This window comes from Nicotiana tabacum, chromosome 4 (genome assembly GCF_000715075.1).
Source record: "Nicotiana tabacum cultivar K326 chromosome 4, ASM71507v2, whole genome shotgun sequence".
Lineage (NCBI taxonomy): Eukaryota > Viridiplantae > Streptophyta > Magnoliopsida > Solanales > Solanaceae > Nicotiana > Nicotiana tabacum.
This window is the reverse complement of record NC_134083.1, coordinates 7,876,766-7,895,896: the sequence shown is the minus strand read 5'-3', so window position 1 is coordinate 7,895,896 and position 19,131 is coordinate 7,876,766. Positions and strand designations below refer to the sequence as shown.

Here is a 19,131-nt window from a genome sequence, read left to right as displayed (position 1 = left end):
TGGAGGCCGTTGAGGGCGTACCTCTTCCCTTTGCGTCGGTAGAAGCAGAAAGGGCGGCTGCTGTGGCTTATGATAATTTGTGGGGGGGGGGAGGGGAGGGGGCGTCGACTTGGCAGCCGCCTAACAATTCTTCTTCATCGGCGGATGGGAAAGGCAAAGGCGTTGCTGAGGATGGCTACGAGAAAGGTTCTGATCTCGGTGCTAATGAGATGAGGATGATAGAGAAGGGATTTACCTAACTGGAGGTGAGACTGGAGGGGTCAACGCGGACTATTGCGATCTCCATGGATCGGGATTAATTAAAAGATACAGATAACGTGGTTCCTGCCCTCGGTCCCCTTTGCTCCGATGTGGAGGGTCGAATCCTCCACGAACTGAAGGATGTTACCTTATCGAGAAGCATATCCGACCTCGCTCTCAGGGTATATGTTTCGACGCTTCTCGTTTCTATTCGTTATGTTCAACGTTTAGGCTTTGTTCTTACTCTGTCTGTTTTCTTTTTCTTTCTTTTTCAGACCGTGATCTTGGAAATTGAAAGTGCCAGAAGAGAGGAGAGGTGTAAGGCTATTTTTATGAAGTTGCAGTGAAAATACCGTGAGTACCGTGGCAAGCACCGAGAAATTTATACGCGGTTTGGTGAGAGCAGCAATTTGTAGGCCCTTCGAGATGAACAGAAGGAGAAGGATGACGAGATGGTGAGGGTTATCGAGCAATGTTTGTAAATCAAGCAATGGCTTCCTGCAAAGATGGTAAGACGTCGTTAGTATTGGATAACGAAAAATATGTTGGGTATACACCTGAGCAGGTTGAAGAAGTTGATAGGCTTTATCATGATTGCCCTAAACCTACTTCCATGCGCCGTCAGCAACTTATCCGTGAATGTCTTATTCTCTCCAATATTGAACCTAAACAAATCAAAGTCTGGTTCCAAAATTGAGGGGTCGAACGTTGAGGGTCGAACTCTCCACGAGCTGAAGGATGTTACCTTATCGGGGAGCATAGCCGGACTCGCTCTCAGGGTAAGTTTTTTCGACGCTTTTTGTTTCTGTTCGTTATGTTCAATGTTTAGGCTTCGTTCTTACTCTGTCTGTTTTCTTTTTCTTTCTTTTTCAGACCGTGATCTTGGAAATTGAAAGAGCCCGAAGAGACGAGAGGCGTAAGGCTATTTTTATGAAGTTGTAGTGAAAATACCGCGAGTACCATGGCAAGCACCGAGAAATTTGTACGCGGTTTGGCGAGAGCAACAATTTGCAGGCCCTTCGAGATGAACTAAAGGTAGAAGGATGACGAGCTGGTGAGGGTCATCGAAAAGTGCACCGTCATTGAGGGGGCGCTAAGAAATAAACAGGAATAGCTTGAGGTTAGCAGGGTCGTGGAGGCTTAATGTGGCGATCTCCATGCACAGGTGGTCGAGCTGCACAAGCAGTTGGAGGAGTGTCGCCTGTAGATAGAGGTTCTTCACGGCAAGATTACTGAGATGCAAAACGAGTTGGAGAGGGCGGAGTTTCCTCGTTCGACGACTTTGAGGAAAGCGGAGGCCCTCGAGGTGGTGATCCGAACTCTCCGTTCTGAGCGAGAGAATGATTTGGAGACGACGAGACTTAAAGAGGAGTGGATCGATGAGAGGATTGGGGAGTTGGAGAAAGACAACTCCCTCATTCAGGACCAGGTGGCCGCCTTAGAAGATGAGAAGTCTCAATGCTTGCGCAACCATCATCTTCTCACACTTCAGATTTCCCAAACGTTCCCCGGGGCCTGTATGAGGAATGGATTCATGCTGAGGATCAGTTGGATGTGTTCCGAGATTTGCATGCAGCAAGATCTGTTCCTGCGGCCGCCCTTGAAGATGCTCGTGTCAAGGCCCATGAAGCTCAAATCGCTTGAAGGTACGATCCTTAATTTGCCGATGAAGATGAGAGGGACATGGGTGTGGACCAGATCGAAGAGGATGCCTGGTACAAAGACGCGTACCCTGAGGGCGGTGGTGATGGTGAGGGCGCAGATGGAGATGGCCCAGATGGTCAAGCCGATGGTACTGATGGGCCTGGCGGTGACCAGTATTTTTTCTTTTTCCTTCTTATATTTGCTGTGAACTTGTGCGTATTTTGTAGGCGTCTTTACGAGCCTTTGTAGAAATATTCTAAGCATGAAATATCAACTTTGTTATTTGTACCTTATTCTCTTCCTGTGGTTCGTACTTGTATGTTTTTCTTTTTTGATTTTGTCGCTTGGTTGCCTTGATTTTCTTACCCGTAATCACTTAGTTTGAATAAGGTCGAACATACCCTAAGTTTAATTAAGATTGAGGATAAGTAGGTATTAATTCGAACTAGGTCGAACATATCATATGTTTACTTATGGCCGAGGGCCAGTAGGTGTTAGTTCGAACAAGGTCGAACATAACTTATGTTTGACTATGACCGAGGGCCAGTAGGTATTAGTTCGAACAAGGTCGAACATGACCTATGTTTGACTATGGCTGAGGGCCATTAGGTGTTAGTTCGATCAAGGTCGAACATGATATATGTTTGACTATGGCCGAGGGCCATCAGGTGTTAGTTCGAATAAGGTCGAACATGACCTATGTTTGATTATGGCCGAGGGCCATTGGATGTTAGTTCGAACAAGGTCGAACATGTCATATGTTTGACTATGGTCGAGGGCCATTAGGTGTTAGTTCAAATAAGGTCGAACATGACATATGTTTGACTATGGCCGAGGGCCATCAGGTGTTAGTTCGAACAAGGTCGAACATGACCTATGTTTGACTATGACCGAGGGCCGTTATATGTTGGTTCGAACGAGGTCGAACACAACATATGTTTAACTATGGCCGAGAACCATTAGGTGTTAGTTAGAACAAGGTCGAACATGACCTATGTTTGATTATAGCCGAGGGCCATTAGGTGTTAGTTCGAACAAGGTCGAACATGACCTATGTTTGATCATGGCCGAGGGCCATTATATGTTGGTTCGAACGAGGTCGAACACAACCTATGTTTAGAAAGATATGTTTCTGGGTGCGGAGTTTGTCGACATCGTAAACTTTAAGCATTGTTGCATTGGTTGTACATTTAGAGAAATTAGAAATAAACTTCATGCATTGTTGTTTTGTTCATACACTTGGATAAATTTACAAATTTTCAGGTGTTGGTTAGCATTCCAGTCCCAGTCTATCAAGTCCCTTCATTGGTCGTCTTGGAGAAGGCTTGAGAGGTCGGGCAATGAACTAGCCATCCTGGGCCTCCATTTTTGTGTACTTTGACTTGAAGTGTCCCCTTCGTCGCCTCGTTAAAAACCTCCTTGAGAAAACTCAATTAGGACAAAACTCAAGTGAGGGAAACAAATACGACTTGGGGGATGCCTTACCTCATAAAAGTTGAAGTACTTGAGGTGGGTAATATTCCAGTTGTTTGGTAGTAGCTTTCTTTCCATTATTTCTATTTGGAATGATCCTTTGTTCGTTGTTTCCGTGATTTTGTACGGGCCATCCCAATTTGTTTCCAGTTTGCCTTCTCGTGGGTTTTTACTTGCTTGTGTTTTGGCTTGAAGCACGTAGTCCCCGACTTTGAGCGGCCTGACCTTTTCCTTCTAGTTATAATAACGTTCTGCTTGTTGTTTTTGGGCGATCATCCTTATATAGGCCATGTCTTGTTGTTCTTCGACTTCGTCGAGCTCCTGCCTTCTGCTTTCGTCGTTACTTGGTTCGCTCTTATGGGAGTATCTTAGGCTGGGCTCCCCGACTTCGACCGGTATTACTGCATCAGTCCCATAGACTAAAGTGTAAGGTGTCTCTCATGTGCTTGTCTTCGGCGTTGTTCAGTTGGCCTAGAGTACTTCTGGTAACATTTCCGGTCATACCCCTTTGGCGTCTTCAAGCTTTTTCTTCATGATGTTCAGTATCGACTTGTTGGAGGAATCTGCTTGTCCGTTGCCCGCGGGGTGGTATGGCGTTGAGAATATTCTTTTGATATGCCACTTCTCAAAAAATTCAGCGACCTTCTTTCCTGTAAATTGGGGTCCGTTGTCGCGACTGATCTCTTTGGGGAGGCCGAATCGGCATGCGCTGTTTTTCCATATGAAGGTGATCACTTCCGGTTCACATATTTGGGTGAATGCTCCTGCTTCTACCCACTTAGAAAAATAGTCAGTTAAAACTAAAAGAAATTGTATGTTACCTCGCCTTGCCAGGAGGGGCCCACGATGTCCATTCCCCATTTGATGAATGGCCAAGGGTAAGTGACTGAGTGGAGGTGTTCCCCTTCTTGGTGAATCATTGGGGCATACTTTTGGTATTGTTCGCATTTATTCACGAAGTCCGCGTCCACTTTTTTCATGGTGGGCCAGTAATACCCTACCCGTATAAGGTATCTGACCAAAGCCCGATTGTCGGAATAAGCTCCACAATGGCCTTCGTGGACCACTTCGAGGACGCACCGCATATGATTTGGGCCCAAGCATTTCGCTAGAGGGCCGCCGTACGTTCTCTTGTATAGGTCATTGTGAATGATGATGTAACTGGTTGCTTGCATTTGCAATTTTTTTGCCTCTTTTTTATCACCTGGGAGTACGCCGTCCTCTAAGTATATAACAATACGATTGCGCCAATCCCAAGTCAGGTTTATAGTTCTTACCTCGATTTGGTCTATCGATGAATTGAGAAGGTGGACTATACTTCTGTCTCCGGTTGTAATATTTTTGGTAGTTACGACGAATTTGGCGATGCCGTTTGCCTCATTGTTCTGTGCTCGAGGGATCTGGTCGAGTTGACATTCGTCGAACTCGGGCAGCAACTTGCAGATTTTGGTGTGGTATTTTTGCAACCTTTGTTCCTTGATTTGGAAAGTCCCTGCGACTTGGTTGATAACAAGTTGAGAATGGCAGCGTACTGTTAACCGTTTCGCCCTATATTTAAGTGCTAGTCTTAACTCTGCAATTACGACCTCATACTTGGCCTCGTTGTTAGTCATGTCCGCGCACCTTTTGGACTAGCAAATTACTTCTCCGGTCGGAACTTCGAGTATGAGTCCCAGCACGAACCTGGATGCGTTGGATGCACCGTCAGTGTACAGGACCCAGAGGTCCTGTATTTGGGGAGAAGCGTGGGCGGCCTCTCTTTCAACTTCGACATTATTTTTGCGCTGAAGTCAGCGACGAAGTCAGCAAGAATTTGTGACTTTATCGCCGTTCGCGGTTGATATATGATATCATGATCACTTAGTTCGACGAACCATTTGGCCAACCTGCACTATAGCTCGGGTTTATGTAAAATACTTCTTAGGGGAAAAGTCGTGACGACCGAGATGGGATGGCACTGGAAATATGGTCTAAGCTTTCGTGAAGCTACGACTAAGGCCAGAGCTAGTTTTTCAAGGTGAGGGTATCTCGTCTCGGCATCGATTAGTGTTTTGCTAATGTAATAGATGGTAGACTACGTACATTTATTTTCTCGAACCAGGACGGCGCTCACAGCTACTTCAGATACAACGAGGTAGACGAGGAGGCGTTCCCCTGATTCTGGTTTTGAGAGCAATGGTGGCGATGAAAAATACGCTTTTAACTCCTTCAAGTCTTGGACGCACTCAGAAGTCCATTGGAGGCCATTATCCTTCTTGAGTATGTTGAAAAATCTGTGGCACCTATCTAACCATCGTGAAATGAGCCTTGAAAGGGCGACGATACGGCCGGTCAACCTCTGAACCTATTTTTTGGTAGTCAAGTGCTATAGTATCCCTTCAATGGCTTTGATTTGATCAGGGTTGACCTCGATACCTCTCTGTGATACCAGGAAGCCTAAAAACTTTCCTTAAGGCCAAGCCGAACGCACACTTTTTGGGGTTCAGTTTCATTACGTATCGCCTGAGTATGTCGAAGGTTTCTCTCAAGTGGTCGATGTGATCATCTTTCTTTTTGGAATTGACCAGCATGTCGTCTATATAGACCTCCATCGTTTTGCCGAGTTGGTCTTTGGACATCCTCGTCACTGACCTTTGGTAAGTCGCCCCTGTAATTTTCAGCCCGAAGGGCATGACCCTCTAGCAGTATGTCCACTGATAGGTGATGAAAATGTTTTTCTCCGGATCCTCTTCTTCCATGAGGATTTGGTTATAGCTCGAGTAGGCGTCCAAGAAGCTCAATAGTTCATGTCCAGTTGTTGCGTCGATGAGTTGGTCGATATGGGGTAACAGAAATGAATCCTTGAGGCATGCTTTATTCAGATCTGTGAAATCCAAGCACATCCGCCATTTCCCATTCTTATTTTTCACCATGACCATGTTGGCGACCCATTGCGGGTATTTTGACTCCCTGACGAAGCCATTTTCCAATAGTTTTTCACCTCTTCGCGTACCGCATCATTAATTGTGGAGTTGAACTTGCGCCTAACATGCCTCACCGGGGAGTGGAATAGATCGACGTTCAGCTTGTGCATGACGATTTCCTTTGGGATTCCTGGCATATCTGCACGGCTAAAAGCAAACAAGTCCGCGTTAGCAGTTAAGAATTGACGAAATTTACCTGGTACCTGAAGATTGCAGCCGATGTAAGCTTTCTTGCTATGGTCGTTGCTGTCTAATTGGATAGGGTTGAGGTCTACTATGGTCGATCCCGTGGCTTCGACCGTATCGGGGTCTTTAATGACGTCCTAGCTATCATGACATATCGACCTCGACCCTGTTGATTGCTATGCCTCTTTTTCTTTGCCCTTCATTTGTTGAGTGACCGTACAATCTAGGGCGGATGCGGTAGCATTCCCGGGATGTGCGTTGTTCCCTTCGTATATTGAATATCCCCTACGGAGTTGGGAATTTGATGACTTGGTACAAGCTGGAAGGGATGGCTCTCATGGTATGTATCCACGGTCGCCCTATTATGGAGTTGTACGCTGTGTCTTGGTCCATGATATGGAATGTGGTTTCCAGAGTGATGCCACAGGCCAGGACGGGGATTGTGATTTCGCCGGATTTTCGCTCAATTGCATTGTTAAAACCTGTTAGCATGATGCAACATGGCACTATCCTATCTTCGAGTTTCATTTGTGCAAGCACTCGAAGGTGGATAATGCACGCGCCGCTACCATCGTCTACCATAATGCGTCTTACATCGGTATCTAAAATTTATAAAATGATAACAAGAGCATCATAGTGAGGGAAAACCAACGTTGGTATCTGACTTATCGAAGATGATACTTTCTTCGATTTTATCATACTGTTCGTGGGTGATTGATCGTTTGAGATTGTGGGTTATGGTGAACTTCACACTATTGATAGAATCACCGTCGCCGCCACCGATGATCATGTGGATGGTGCAAGTCGGCGAGGGCATTTTCGGTGGTCCTTGATATTTTTCACGACCTCTGGCAAAGTTGGTCCTTCCCCGGTCGTAGGTGTCCATGTTGTAGCATGTTTAGGACCTCCTGTCTTAGGGCGATGCAATTCTCGGTTTTGTGCTCTCGCTCTTGGTGGAACTCGCAAAGGGCATCCGATTTTCTGGTACTCGGGTCCGACCTCATCTTTTGCGGCCACTTCACCTTTGGTCTGAGCTTCTCCAGGGCGTAGACTATTTCTGTAGGTGACACACAAAAATTATGAGCGGATAATAAAGGGGGCATACCTCTTTCGTTCCGGCAAGTCCTTGTCCTTGATCTGGGTAGGCCCTCTTCATGGCAGGAGGAGGACGCAATGGCAACTCTTACATATGGTAGATGTCGTTGTTTGTTGGATCGTGGAGTTGCGAGGTCCCTTCTTATATCATTCCTTTGATCTTTTCTGGATTCGGCTTGTACCGAGGTCAATCGATGAGTCGGTCCATTGAGATCGTCCTCGTCTGCTCGGACCTCGGCACAATATGCGTTATGTATTTCATCCCAAGTAGTTGGGGGATACTTCGGGTACTTCATGAGCCGACTTAATAACTTTCTTGTTGCCCTCGAACCATTTCTGCTCAACCCGTTCTGAAAGGCTGCGACCACCATTTTTTCCGATAAGTTTGGCAAGGTCATTCTTACTCGGTTGAACCGGGCGAGGAAGTCCCTCAATCCCTCTCCCGGGGATTGTTTAATAGCAAATATGTCGTTTACTCTTGCTGAGGCCTTCTTGGCCCCAGCATGGGCCGTTACGTACTTGTCGGTCATTTCTTCAAAAGTTTCAATGGAACATGCTGGCAGTTGTGAATACCATGTAAATGCTCCTCCCTTGAGGGTCTCGCCGATTTTTTCCAACAAAATGGAGGATACTTGTTCCTTGGCGAGATCATTGCATTTAACGACGGTGACGTAGTGAGTCACATGGTCTTCGGGGTCGGTCGTGCCATCATATATTTTTAGATAGGATGACATTTTAAAGGTTTTTGGTGATGTGGGCGGCGTCATCACTATACGGCTGCTCGACGATCCGACCGACATCTCTCTTCGGCAAGAGATTTGGGGTGCCCGGTATCTTATCGACCCTTTCTTGGTGTTCTCTCATTTGGTCCCGAAGCATTTTTTTTCTCATTCTTCATTTCCTCCATCCTTTTCAGAATGGCTGCGAGAGTGTCGTCACCTGCACTATTGATGACATTGTGAGTAATACCTGTCGTTGGGGGAGGAGGAAATTGGTTATGCTGCTCGTCTGCTGGTTGTATAACGTAAGTCCTTGCGCATTTTCTGTAGCCGTGTCCCGAGCGGGCTTATGGAGGACGTTGGTTAGCTTATCAGTTAGCCAAGCCTCAAGGAGCTTTTTTACAGCTAGGGGCGTCTCCTCCGCCACGGATGTGGAAGCTCCCTTACCAAGAGATTTTGTGATACTGGAGTGAGGAGGAGGTGATCCATCTCGTCCAGGGGAGACGTTGGGCGTTGCGTCTCCGTCTGCTGTTTCACATCTCTCATTGATGATGTTCATGAGGTTGGTTGGGAGATCGCTTATTATTCTCGTCCTTTCTTCTCTGTTACCTGCCATATTGGATTTGTACATGCAAAGAAAAGAGATCTTGTTCTTGCTTCTTTTTTTTTTACGTTAGTGATCCGCGTTTGTTATAGATCTGGAGTAAACTAAAACTTTAACTAGGAAATTCCCACAAACGGCGCCAAATTGTTTGACCAAAAAGTATAACTTTCGGTTAAAACTATTGTATTTGTGTAATGATAGGTTAAACCTAGTTAATGATAATATCTCTAAATGCTAATTCTTAACATGTGGATAATGTGTAACAGATCTGGTGGGTGACTGATAATAACATGCATTAAATATTTCAAAGGGTATGAGCAATTATGGAGGAGTAACTAGCAATAAATAATAATAAATGACATTTAAGTAAATAAGAGAAGTGGTTCACCCAATAATGAATGAATTAGATGATTGTTCCTCCTCACAATGATGAGTGACAGATAAGTGACATATAAATGTTCGAGCTATTCTCAGATCTAATGGAAAAGTGTGGAATAATATGAACAAGAATCTTGATGAAAAGGTAATCTTTGTATCTTTTACAAGAGAGAGAATCTTTATTAGAAGTTTGTTCTTATCCAGTAAATATCACTCCCCTTTTCTTATCTTTTTTCCTCTTTATATGGGACATCTCCCTAAAAGAAACCTAATAGTACATAGTACATGTACCCAGAATATTCTGTAGAATATTTTCTCTATTATACTATTCTAAAAACTAGCCGTTACAACCCTTTCCACGGTACTCGAGCTCGGTCATTGTTCACATTCCGACCACGAGTTTCGCCGTTTCCTGATCGACCTCGATTGACTCTTCCCTCGATGCTAACTCGCCCTAAATGCTCGGCGATAGATTTTGACCTATACACGGATCACAAGAGTCTATTGTTTCGAAATATGAAAGGTTAATTTCTCTTTTTGAGGATCTAACAATTTCTTTTTTCCCCTTTCCCTATCAGAAACTCTACACATATATATATGCCCGAGTTTCAATTCGAGTTAGCGGTAACAACGGCAACACAATTATTCATTATGTTAATCGCGCGAAGGATCTTATTCTATATTACTAACAGTTAATTTTAATTTAACAATGTAAAGCTGATAATTGGGAAGTTGTAGCCTGTTATTATTCATATTTTGCAAGTTACTAAAAAATTAGTAATACTTTAGGACTATCATTCGAGGAAGTAGAGAAATGGATTAGTAGTTAATTTTTCTTCATGGAGAAGTAATATAGAGTAGTAGTTATGTGGAATTGGTCAGAAAATTTGTGATTCATGTGAAAGGTGAGGCGAAATCACAAACTTGATTGATGAAAACGACTAAACCCCTTCTAAATTAAAACAAGTGCCAACATTAATAATTGAGCTAATAAAAGATTAATATAAGTCGATATATCCTTGGACCGCCTCAATGTGTCACTTTAACTTAACAGTAAAGTACTTAGAATTCCTGTCACAAAAATGTAGCTTCAAACAAAAATTAAATAAAATATATAAAATAAGAGGAGAAATTAGAAGTATCTCAGAGCGTCCTCTTCCTCTACGAAAGACCTATAAATACCCTCTCATACATTCACACATTTTCCATTCCAACAAATCAAAAACATTTCTTTTCCCATATATCTATCTCCCTCTCTTTCAAAGCATCAAATCTATCACAAATTCTAGCTTTCTCAATCGAACAAAATCCTTAAAAAAAATGGATCAAAATTTGCCAATTATAGCAAAGAAATTCTGGAACATAGTTCGAGTAGCTTTCTTCATGCTGAAAAAAGGCATATCAAAGAGAAAATTTATGCTCGATTTCAACTTATTTATGAAGCGTAGCAAAATTGCTAGCAAAGCCGCAATTCATAATCTCATGTTCCACCACATGACCCATCAATGGTCTAATTCTTCATCTTCTGCCACTTCGCACGTGGGAGATCTCTCACACGCTCCACCCGATGAGTACGAGTTCAGTTGCAGTAACAGCCCAGCTTATACTAAAACCTTCCACCTTCCATTCAACTTCAACAAGCGAAGCAAGCACCACGCGCATCATTTTCACGCGCCGGCCACCCCAGACGACGACGTTTTTATGATGAATGCGGCTGTGATGAAGGCTTTGGAGATGCTTCAGAATGATAATTCTTCGCCGGCTAATGATTTGCCGGGATTTGGGAGGACTCCGACGGTGAGGCAACTGAGGGTCACCGACTCGCCTTTTCCACTGAGAGACGTTGAAGATGATAGCCATGTTGATGAGGCGGCTGAAAATTTCATTTCAAAATTCTACAGAGATTTGAGGCGGCAAGCTTCTCCTGCTGCTAATTGATGCAATTGGAAGCTATATCGCAAGTATACAAATTATAAATATTTCTATTGATCAGAATTCATGCATGTGGATGGTGGCCATCAATGCAATAAAGAACGAAAATTTGGAGCACTATGAAGATTGTATATGCTTATTGCATGTATAAATTTCTGTTTTCGTGGGAGTTTTTTTTTTTCTTTTCTTTTTGAGGTATTTTTGAAATTTTCAAAAAGAAAATAGTACTTAGTACTAGTATATATATAGATGTGATGAAATAATTTTCCATTTATTCTTTTTATCTTTTTTTTTTTTGTAATGCTATGTAATGTTCAGAGTCTTAAGTCCTGACTTGAATCCAATAATTTTCTTTAGCTCTTTCGTTAATTCTGTTCCTGAATGCTCGTTAGTTGCTGCTCTTTAATTTTATTAATTCGGAAGCAGAAAAGGCAAGAAGTAAAAGTTGAAAGTATACTACATATTACAGTTAGAATAAAGTGAAAACAGTGTTGGCAAGTTAAAAATTATTCGTTCCTTCAAGCCTAAGTGAAACATGAAGTCTCATCAGTCAACTGGCGTGATTTATTATCTAGTGTATCAATTATGAAGTTATGTATTTAATTTGAATCAGTTCCGGAAATTTTTTAAGATACTATCAGCAGGTATATACAAACTCCTATTAGTTAACTTCATGAGATACAAAACCATGATTTACTCTGCACAGAGGCGGATGGGCCATATTTCAATTGAATCTATAACTTTTGATACGGAGTATTAATATATATATCAAAATTAATTATATTTCAACAAATATTAGATCTGAACACATAATAATTTTAATATCATAAATTTAATACTTAGAATCTTAAAAATTAAACTAATTAAATTTAAATCCTTGATTTGTTTCTGACAGACTCTGCATATGTGTATCACTTTGATGCTTCATAGTTCACTATTTAATTAGTCAAAACCCTAACTGTAACATGGAATCTTATTGTACTATATCAACGGAAATTTATGCCCCAGCGGAGACACTGATATGGGGCGGAATTGACCGATGTGAAATCCACCCACTCCAATATCACAAATAATTCTGTTATAGTAGAGTTTTAACTTTATTTTGTTTATGTAGTTATTATGGTGTTTTATAAAGCAACTCCATTACTTTTAAGGCGGGTTCTAACGGCACTTGCTTTCTTTGTTGTTTTTGACGTGGTTTACTGAGGAAAGAATATTTATAATCAATTACAATTTGAAAAGAAAAAAATACCTACAAATACCTATTGTGTTATATGTAACACCCCGTAAATTCGGCTTAGGTGTGGACGTGTTAAATGGATAGTAATATTATATTTTAGACATATGCAGTTCTATTGGGATGAGTATGGGTAGAAATACTTGTTTTAAAATCAAGACGGAGAGTAAGGTATATAAGATTCTAAAAAATCGACTAAGTTTACGAAAGGTCTGCCTTCCACCAGGATTTCGTGAAAATTTGTAAGAAATTTTGGAAAACGCAAAACACGAAAGTTGTAGCCTTTAAAATAGCTTTCCAACGATATATTGTGGTGCCCGAACGGATCTCTGTGAAAAATGTTATGTGCGTTTTACGGACAATGCGCAGTATGCACGCCCAGATGCGCACCCAGATGGTCCCGTGCGCGGCTGCAAATTGTGGCAGTGTTATTGCACTGCTGCGCGTTCAGGTGCGCGAGAGCGCACTCGGGGGGACATTTTAAAAGCCCTACTTCGCCCCCACACCCCAAAACACAAACACTTGCTCTAGAAAAGGAAGCTCTCAAGAACCTAATCTCCCCCAAGGTCCCTCTACCATCAAAGGTGAGTTCTAATGTTGATATTAAGTTAATTTCAATTCTTCAACACCTTATTAACATGGGTAAACCCTTCGAATCATTAGATATTCGATTGGGACATCATTATTGAGAAAAGAAACTCTAGGATTCGAATTTAAGAGGATTGAACGTCAAAAAGGTAATATCTTCACCCTCTACTTGACTATAGTATTGGATTAATGATTATAGACTCAAGTTCATGGGATATCAATTTATGGGTTTGACAGAAAATCACGAACAATTATAGGTTTGGGTTGTTGATTGTTGATTATTGGTTAAGGGTGTTATTTATCTTATGGGCGATGAAGAATGATGTTGATTATAACCATTTGAGATTTTAGAATTTATCTAGGAGCAAGAGAATGTGTTATTGGTTGTAGAAGCACCATTAATAAGGACTATGAAGCTTTATACCCACCAAGCATTTGATAAAATGCCTAAGTGACCAAAACATGAGTATTATTGCTAATATGGAATCCCTTTGACTTGTATTGCTATAGATTAAAGTTGAAAGGGTTGACAAATGTTGTATTACGCTCAAGAGCAGAAAGTTAAGGTATGTGAGGCTAACTCTCTACGTTTGGGAATATTTATGATTCTCCCTACGTCTCATTCCTATGACCATTGCAAATTTTCTCAGAAAGTAATTATGCATCAGTTCCATGAATAGTTGTAGAACTCATATTCTCTATATGACGTGGGTTCATAATTCATTCAATATCCCATGAGCCTCAGTTATGACAGATCATTCTATCATAAATACATAATCCAGTCGAGTCCTATTCAGCATTTCAGTATCATGTAACCCAGTAGGGTTCAATATTTTAGTATCATGTATTGTAGTATGATTCTCAGTTCCTTATTTAAAATCCTGAATGTTGAACACCTGTATTTAGGCCTGAGGCCGTAGTTCATGCTTTATGCATATTTGGGCCTGAGGTCGTAGTTTATGCTTTATGCACCTTTGGGGCTGAGGCCATAGTTATGTATACGTACACTTGGACCCGAGGCCGTAGCTTGTGCACATATAAATTGGGCCTGAGGCCCTAGTTTATCAGATAAATATGTTGTTCATCATTCAGAAGAGGGAGTATTCATATCCTTACTTCCTTGTTCAGTTATCAGTTTATGAGTTAGCAGTTTAGTTTCAGTTCCTGTATTTACAGTTCTCTCTTTCAGTTGTTTTACATTCCACTATAATTCAAATGTATTGACGTCCCTTTTCGCCCCCGCCCTACATCTCGCGATGCAGGTAACGATTTACAGGTTGACGACTCTGCTTGGTAGGACATCTCGTATCAGCTATTGGTGAGCCCCGATTTTTCGGGGCATTATCCCTCTTTTTTTTCAGTCTTTATAGTATTTTAGTTAATAAGGTATACCGTCCCGATAAACAGTTAGTATTTCAGTATTCTTTAGAGGCGTCGTAGACTATAGTCCAGACAGTCAGATATTAGCAGGCGTTTATGTTTTAGCCTTGTCGGCTACTTGTTTATACTTGCAGACTTTTCAGTATTTACCGCATTTATGATATTTCAGTTAGACTCTTTAGTAGATCAGCATGTTGTATGTTTATATTCAGCTTACGGTTATACCACATGTTGATTCAATCATCCAGTTGGTTCGCTCGGTCACATGCAATTAGGCATTGAGTGTCGTATTACGCTCAGGCCATGATTCGGGGCGTGACATATATTTACCGAGCTTCTATCAGAAGGTAATCTGACTAAAAGATATATTTGTAAAGAGATCATGAAATCAATCTTTCTGTGCTTAGTAAGGTTAATCTATCAATAAATTTGTGTTGAATAACATAAATAATCTAATCAGGCTTTATACGACACTTAACGATTCATGTAGCAAAGATAAAGTGGATTGCTATTAATTAAATGGATTACGATATCTAGCTCGTGGATATGAAATTTTGCCAGCTCTGGCTAAATGTTGCGGGCAAGATATATTGTCCGTAAAAGTTTTAACTTTTCGCACAATTAAAAAGCATGAACTTTAGGTAATGGTGAATGTATGAAAGCGATCAATAATATTATTGCGAGACACTTGTCAACTGTTAAACTTGCTTACCGTGTCATTTCAGTGTATTTCCCCTTCCAATTATTCTTTTCTTTTAGTGCACTCTTATCTCTACTATTCATTAAACGCTACGATTAAGGAGAATGTCCGGGTTGAAATTGGATAACTAACTCAAGAACATATTTCAATCATGTCAATGTACAGAGATATATCCCTTAATCCTAACTCAACCCTAAAAATTAACTTACGAGGAGAGGATTGTCTAAATTCATATAAAGAGACACTTCCATTCTCCAATCAATGTGAGACTCTGACCCAGTGTAACACACATTTGCACGCCCAAACCACCAGCTAGAGTATGAACAATATATTATAGGGGTCCAAACGGAAATGGATCTTGACTCTGATACCATATAAAAATATGACACTTGGCCGTAACTCAACCCAAAAGCTACCTGACGAGGAAAATATTAATGCCGAAGTTCATATAAGGAGACCATCAGTCTATTCCCAATCAATGTGAGACTCTAACCCACTCTAACACGATTATTTAAAGAAGGATTTTGAAAATTGGCCCCATGATTAAAATTAACGAATGCAATTAAAATTATAGGAATTGGTACAAAGCCAGGTGGACAACCTAGAAGCTTTTACGCTGTTGAAATTGGCCAAGTTTGGGAGTTGCATATTAGTTTCATCGTGTGATGTCCTTTTAGTAACTATACAAAGTTGTAAGTCTGCTACTAAAGTAGCTATACGTTTCGTCTACTCATTTAAACTTTGACTTTTCTTGTCGTTAATAATTGGAATTGTCTGAAAATCATTCAAAATCAGCAAACTCTAGCGGCAGATTTTTAGTGAAATCTTACAGGCGAAGTTATCAAATATGGCCACAAGACAATGATGAGTTGATGACCTCCACCATATACACAATACATAATATATATATATATATATATATATATATATATATATATATATATATATATATATATATATATATATATATATATATATATATATATATATATATATATATATATATATATATATATATATATATATATTAAAAACAAAAAAATATGGTTCAACCAATTTATTATATAGTTGAACACCAAGACATATATTTGAGGTCACCAAGGCATATGTATACAAAAAAAATTATACATGTTTCTTCTCATTATTTGTTCCTCTAAATGGATGACTTCCTTATCGATCTAATTTATACGTTGATAAATTTTCCATGTGAGATAGGTAATGGCCAAAAGCCACAATTTAAGCGGCAGTATCACGAATTCAATTCAGTGATCTATTTGTTGTTGCTCACTCAATCAGATTTTCCTTCTTCCATAATTAACCATGAAATAATACAGTAACTTTTAAGTTTGATAATTTGCCTAGATGCTTCACTCTAAGGAGATACAGATCGTGTGTGATGTTTTAATTAACATAATGCGTGATCATTTGGTTCACGCGCGGACTAATTAAGTAGAAAATTTAGAGATTATTTATGCGGATGAATAACAATGTAAAAGTTGTTGTGACGACGCAGCTGTTGTTATCTATAAATTGTTTGCTACTTTGCTACACGAGCTTCTTTATCTTTTAGTTACTCTTATTGCTAATATCGTTTTGTTCTTACACGTTTTAACTTGCTTAAAAAAATAGACAGACTTTTGCATCACATAACTTTTCTATGAGTATATGCAGAACTTTATGTTGAAGTTATTTTTGTTAATGCGGTAAACCAAACGGCTATAGTTTTGTAATAGTTCAACTTTTGATTGAGAGACTAAACAATACTTAAAGGTATGTTATGGAGAAATACACCAACAACAAACAGATATTTATCAATCATAAATATACAAAAAGGAGAAGCCACAACTGAGATGTGCATGATAGTGAAGTAAAAAAAGAGTTGTTTGTGCCTAAAACCTGCGGCCTATAGCAGTTTTTTGAAGAAAACAAGGTGCCTGCTTGCCTGTGTTTACGGTCTATTTACATGTCACCCTGCATGCTATTGACTTTGTTTTCCCAATTAATTGAACCAAATATTTAAAAAGTAAGGACCAAAACAAGAAGAATGGAAGAAAAAACCATAAGCTAATCGTATTACAGGATAAATATTGGACATTATTAGCAGCAGCGTAAATATTGGACATTACATATGTGTGTACTATTAATTTTCTTTTTTATAAATTTGTATTAACACTAAGCCTACACCAATTGTCATAAAAGAATGAATAAATATACAAGTGCATTACGCTCATCAATTTAATTTCATTTTTATTTAGTATAAATAGCTATACAAGGCTAGCTGGTGATTGGTGTAGGTGGGGAAGGGCATGCAAAACGAAAGAAGGCGGCTTTTCTGAAAGTTGCAGTACATTTTTTATTGCAAAGACTTGCCCACAACTACCCACCACCTTTAATAATTAATGTAGTGGTCTTAAGCCAAAAATCAAACTACACTTTCTCTTGCATTCCATTCAAGTTGTGTTTTCGCATAACAACCCAGAATTAAAGTCTTAAGGAAAATAAATTTATAATCAGCAGTCTAATTTCTATCAACTAATAAACTCGAGAACAGGAAATTGACAATTGACTCACGTTACCTGAATACGTGCTGCTTCTTGTTACCGACATTTTAAACAAAATTTTCATTGAATAATTAGTTTACAAATTTTTCATGATCAAATGGTAGAAATAACTCAATTAATCAATTTGTGGAGATGCTATTGGTAATCACACTTCCGCCTAGTAGGGAAGCTTTTATAAAAGTAAGCGAGCACATACTTAATGTCAGCCTTCTTTATAATTTTTTCTACACGTGAACTTGTTTGACCAAAAATTATTGATTTTGGCTCAACCAATTAGATTTGTATGAAGAAGAATTAATCTTAATTAAAAATAATACCCGTAAAGATAAGTGTCAAGACCAAATAACTAGTATATTTATCCGAATGGCGATGATTATAAGCAACAATAACGATATCCAGTGACCCAAAAAGGTGGAGTATGGCATTCAATAGCAATAAATAACAGTAAATGACATTTATATAAATAAAACATATGAGTCACCCGAAAAGGGATGAGATCAGTGGATATTCTTTCTGACAATGAGGAATGATTGAAAAGCCTTTGAACATTTGAGTTGTTCTTAGATCTAGTGGGAATGCTATGCTAGAATCTTGGTAAAAATATTGTTTTTATATATTTGCGATAAGACCAGATTCTCTCTTTCAAAATCAATGTGTTCTTTACAACAAAATATCTCATGTCCCCTATCATTTTGTTTCTTTCTATTTATAGGGAACATATTCCTAGAAACCCTAATAGTACAAGTGTAGAGAATATCCACTAGAATATTCTCTTTAATGTCCTATATTGAAGCTAACCGTTTTAACTCTATCAAGGGTGTTCGACCTCGACCTCGATCTTTGACGACTCCTCGACCTTAATCCTTGCTGACTCTTCGACTGCAACCGTCATTATTCCTTGAACCACTTCGACGCATGGTGGCCTGTGAATGTCTCGCTAGTACTGTCATGGCTTAAGCATTTTAGAGATAAATTTTGACCTATACAAAACTGAGGTGTGTGGATTGTGGCCTACAAAGTGTTTGTTTGGGAATTAGGTTTAAAAATAACCAATTGTAATAATAATCTATTAAAACCTAAAAGCAAAAAGCAATAAAATATAACTAACTTTTAAATCGAAGTATCCCTGCATTGCGCCTCAATGTTGTCACTTTAATTAACTTAACAGTAAGGTACTAATAATTCCTGCCACAAAAGTTTTAGTAACACACACAAAAAAGAAAGGGGGAGGTGGGGTGGGTCGGAATTCAAGTACTTCAAAGCGTCCTCTTCCTCTACGGAAGACCTATAAATACCCTCTCATACATTCACACATTTTCCATTCCAACAAATCAAAAACATTTTCTTTCCCATATATCTCCCTCTCTTTCAAAGCATCAAATCTATCACAAATTCTAGCTTTCTGATTCGAACCAAATCCTTAAACAAAAA

General features: G+C 39.9%; 1 protein-coding gene across 1 annotated transcript; it reads left to right on the top strand.

Annotated features, from left to right (window-relative positions):
* The first annotated feature begins 10,500 nt into the window (after positions 1 to 10,500).
* Positions 10,501 to 11,603, top strand: LOC107761374 (uncharacterized). The gene has a single exon (XM_016579601.2). It carries the CDS (start codon positions 10,623 to 10,625, stop codon positions 11,238 to 11,240), a length of 618 nt encoding a protein of 205 aa, XP_016435087.1. The 5' UTR covers positions 10,501 to 10,622; the 3' UTR covers positions 11,241 to 11,603.
* The last annotated feature ends 7,528 nt before the right edge of the window (positions 11,604 to 19,131 follow it).

Coding starts and splice junctions, on each gene's coding strand:
- LOC107761374 (XM_016579601.2), top strand. CDS start 10,623: ATGGATCAAAATTTGCCAATTATAGCAAAGAAATTCTGGAACATAGTT.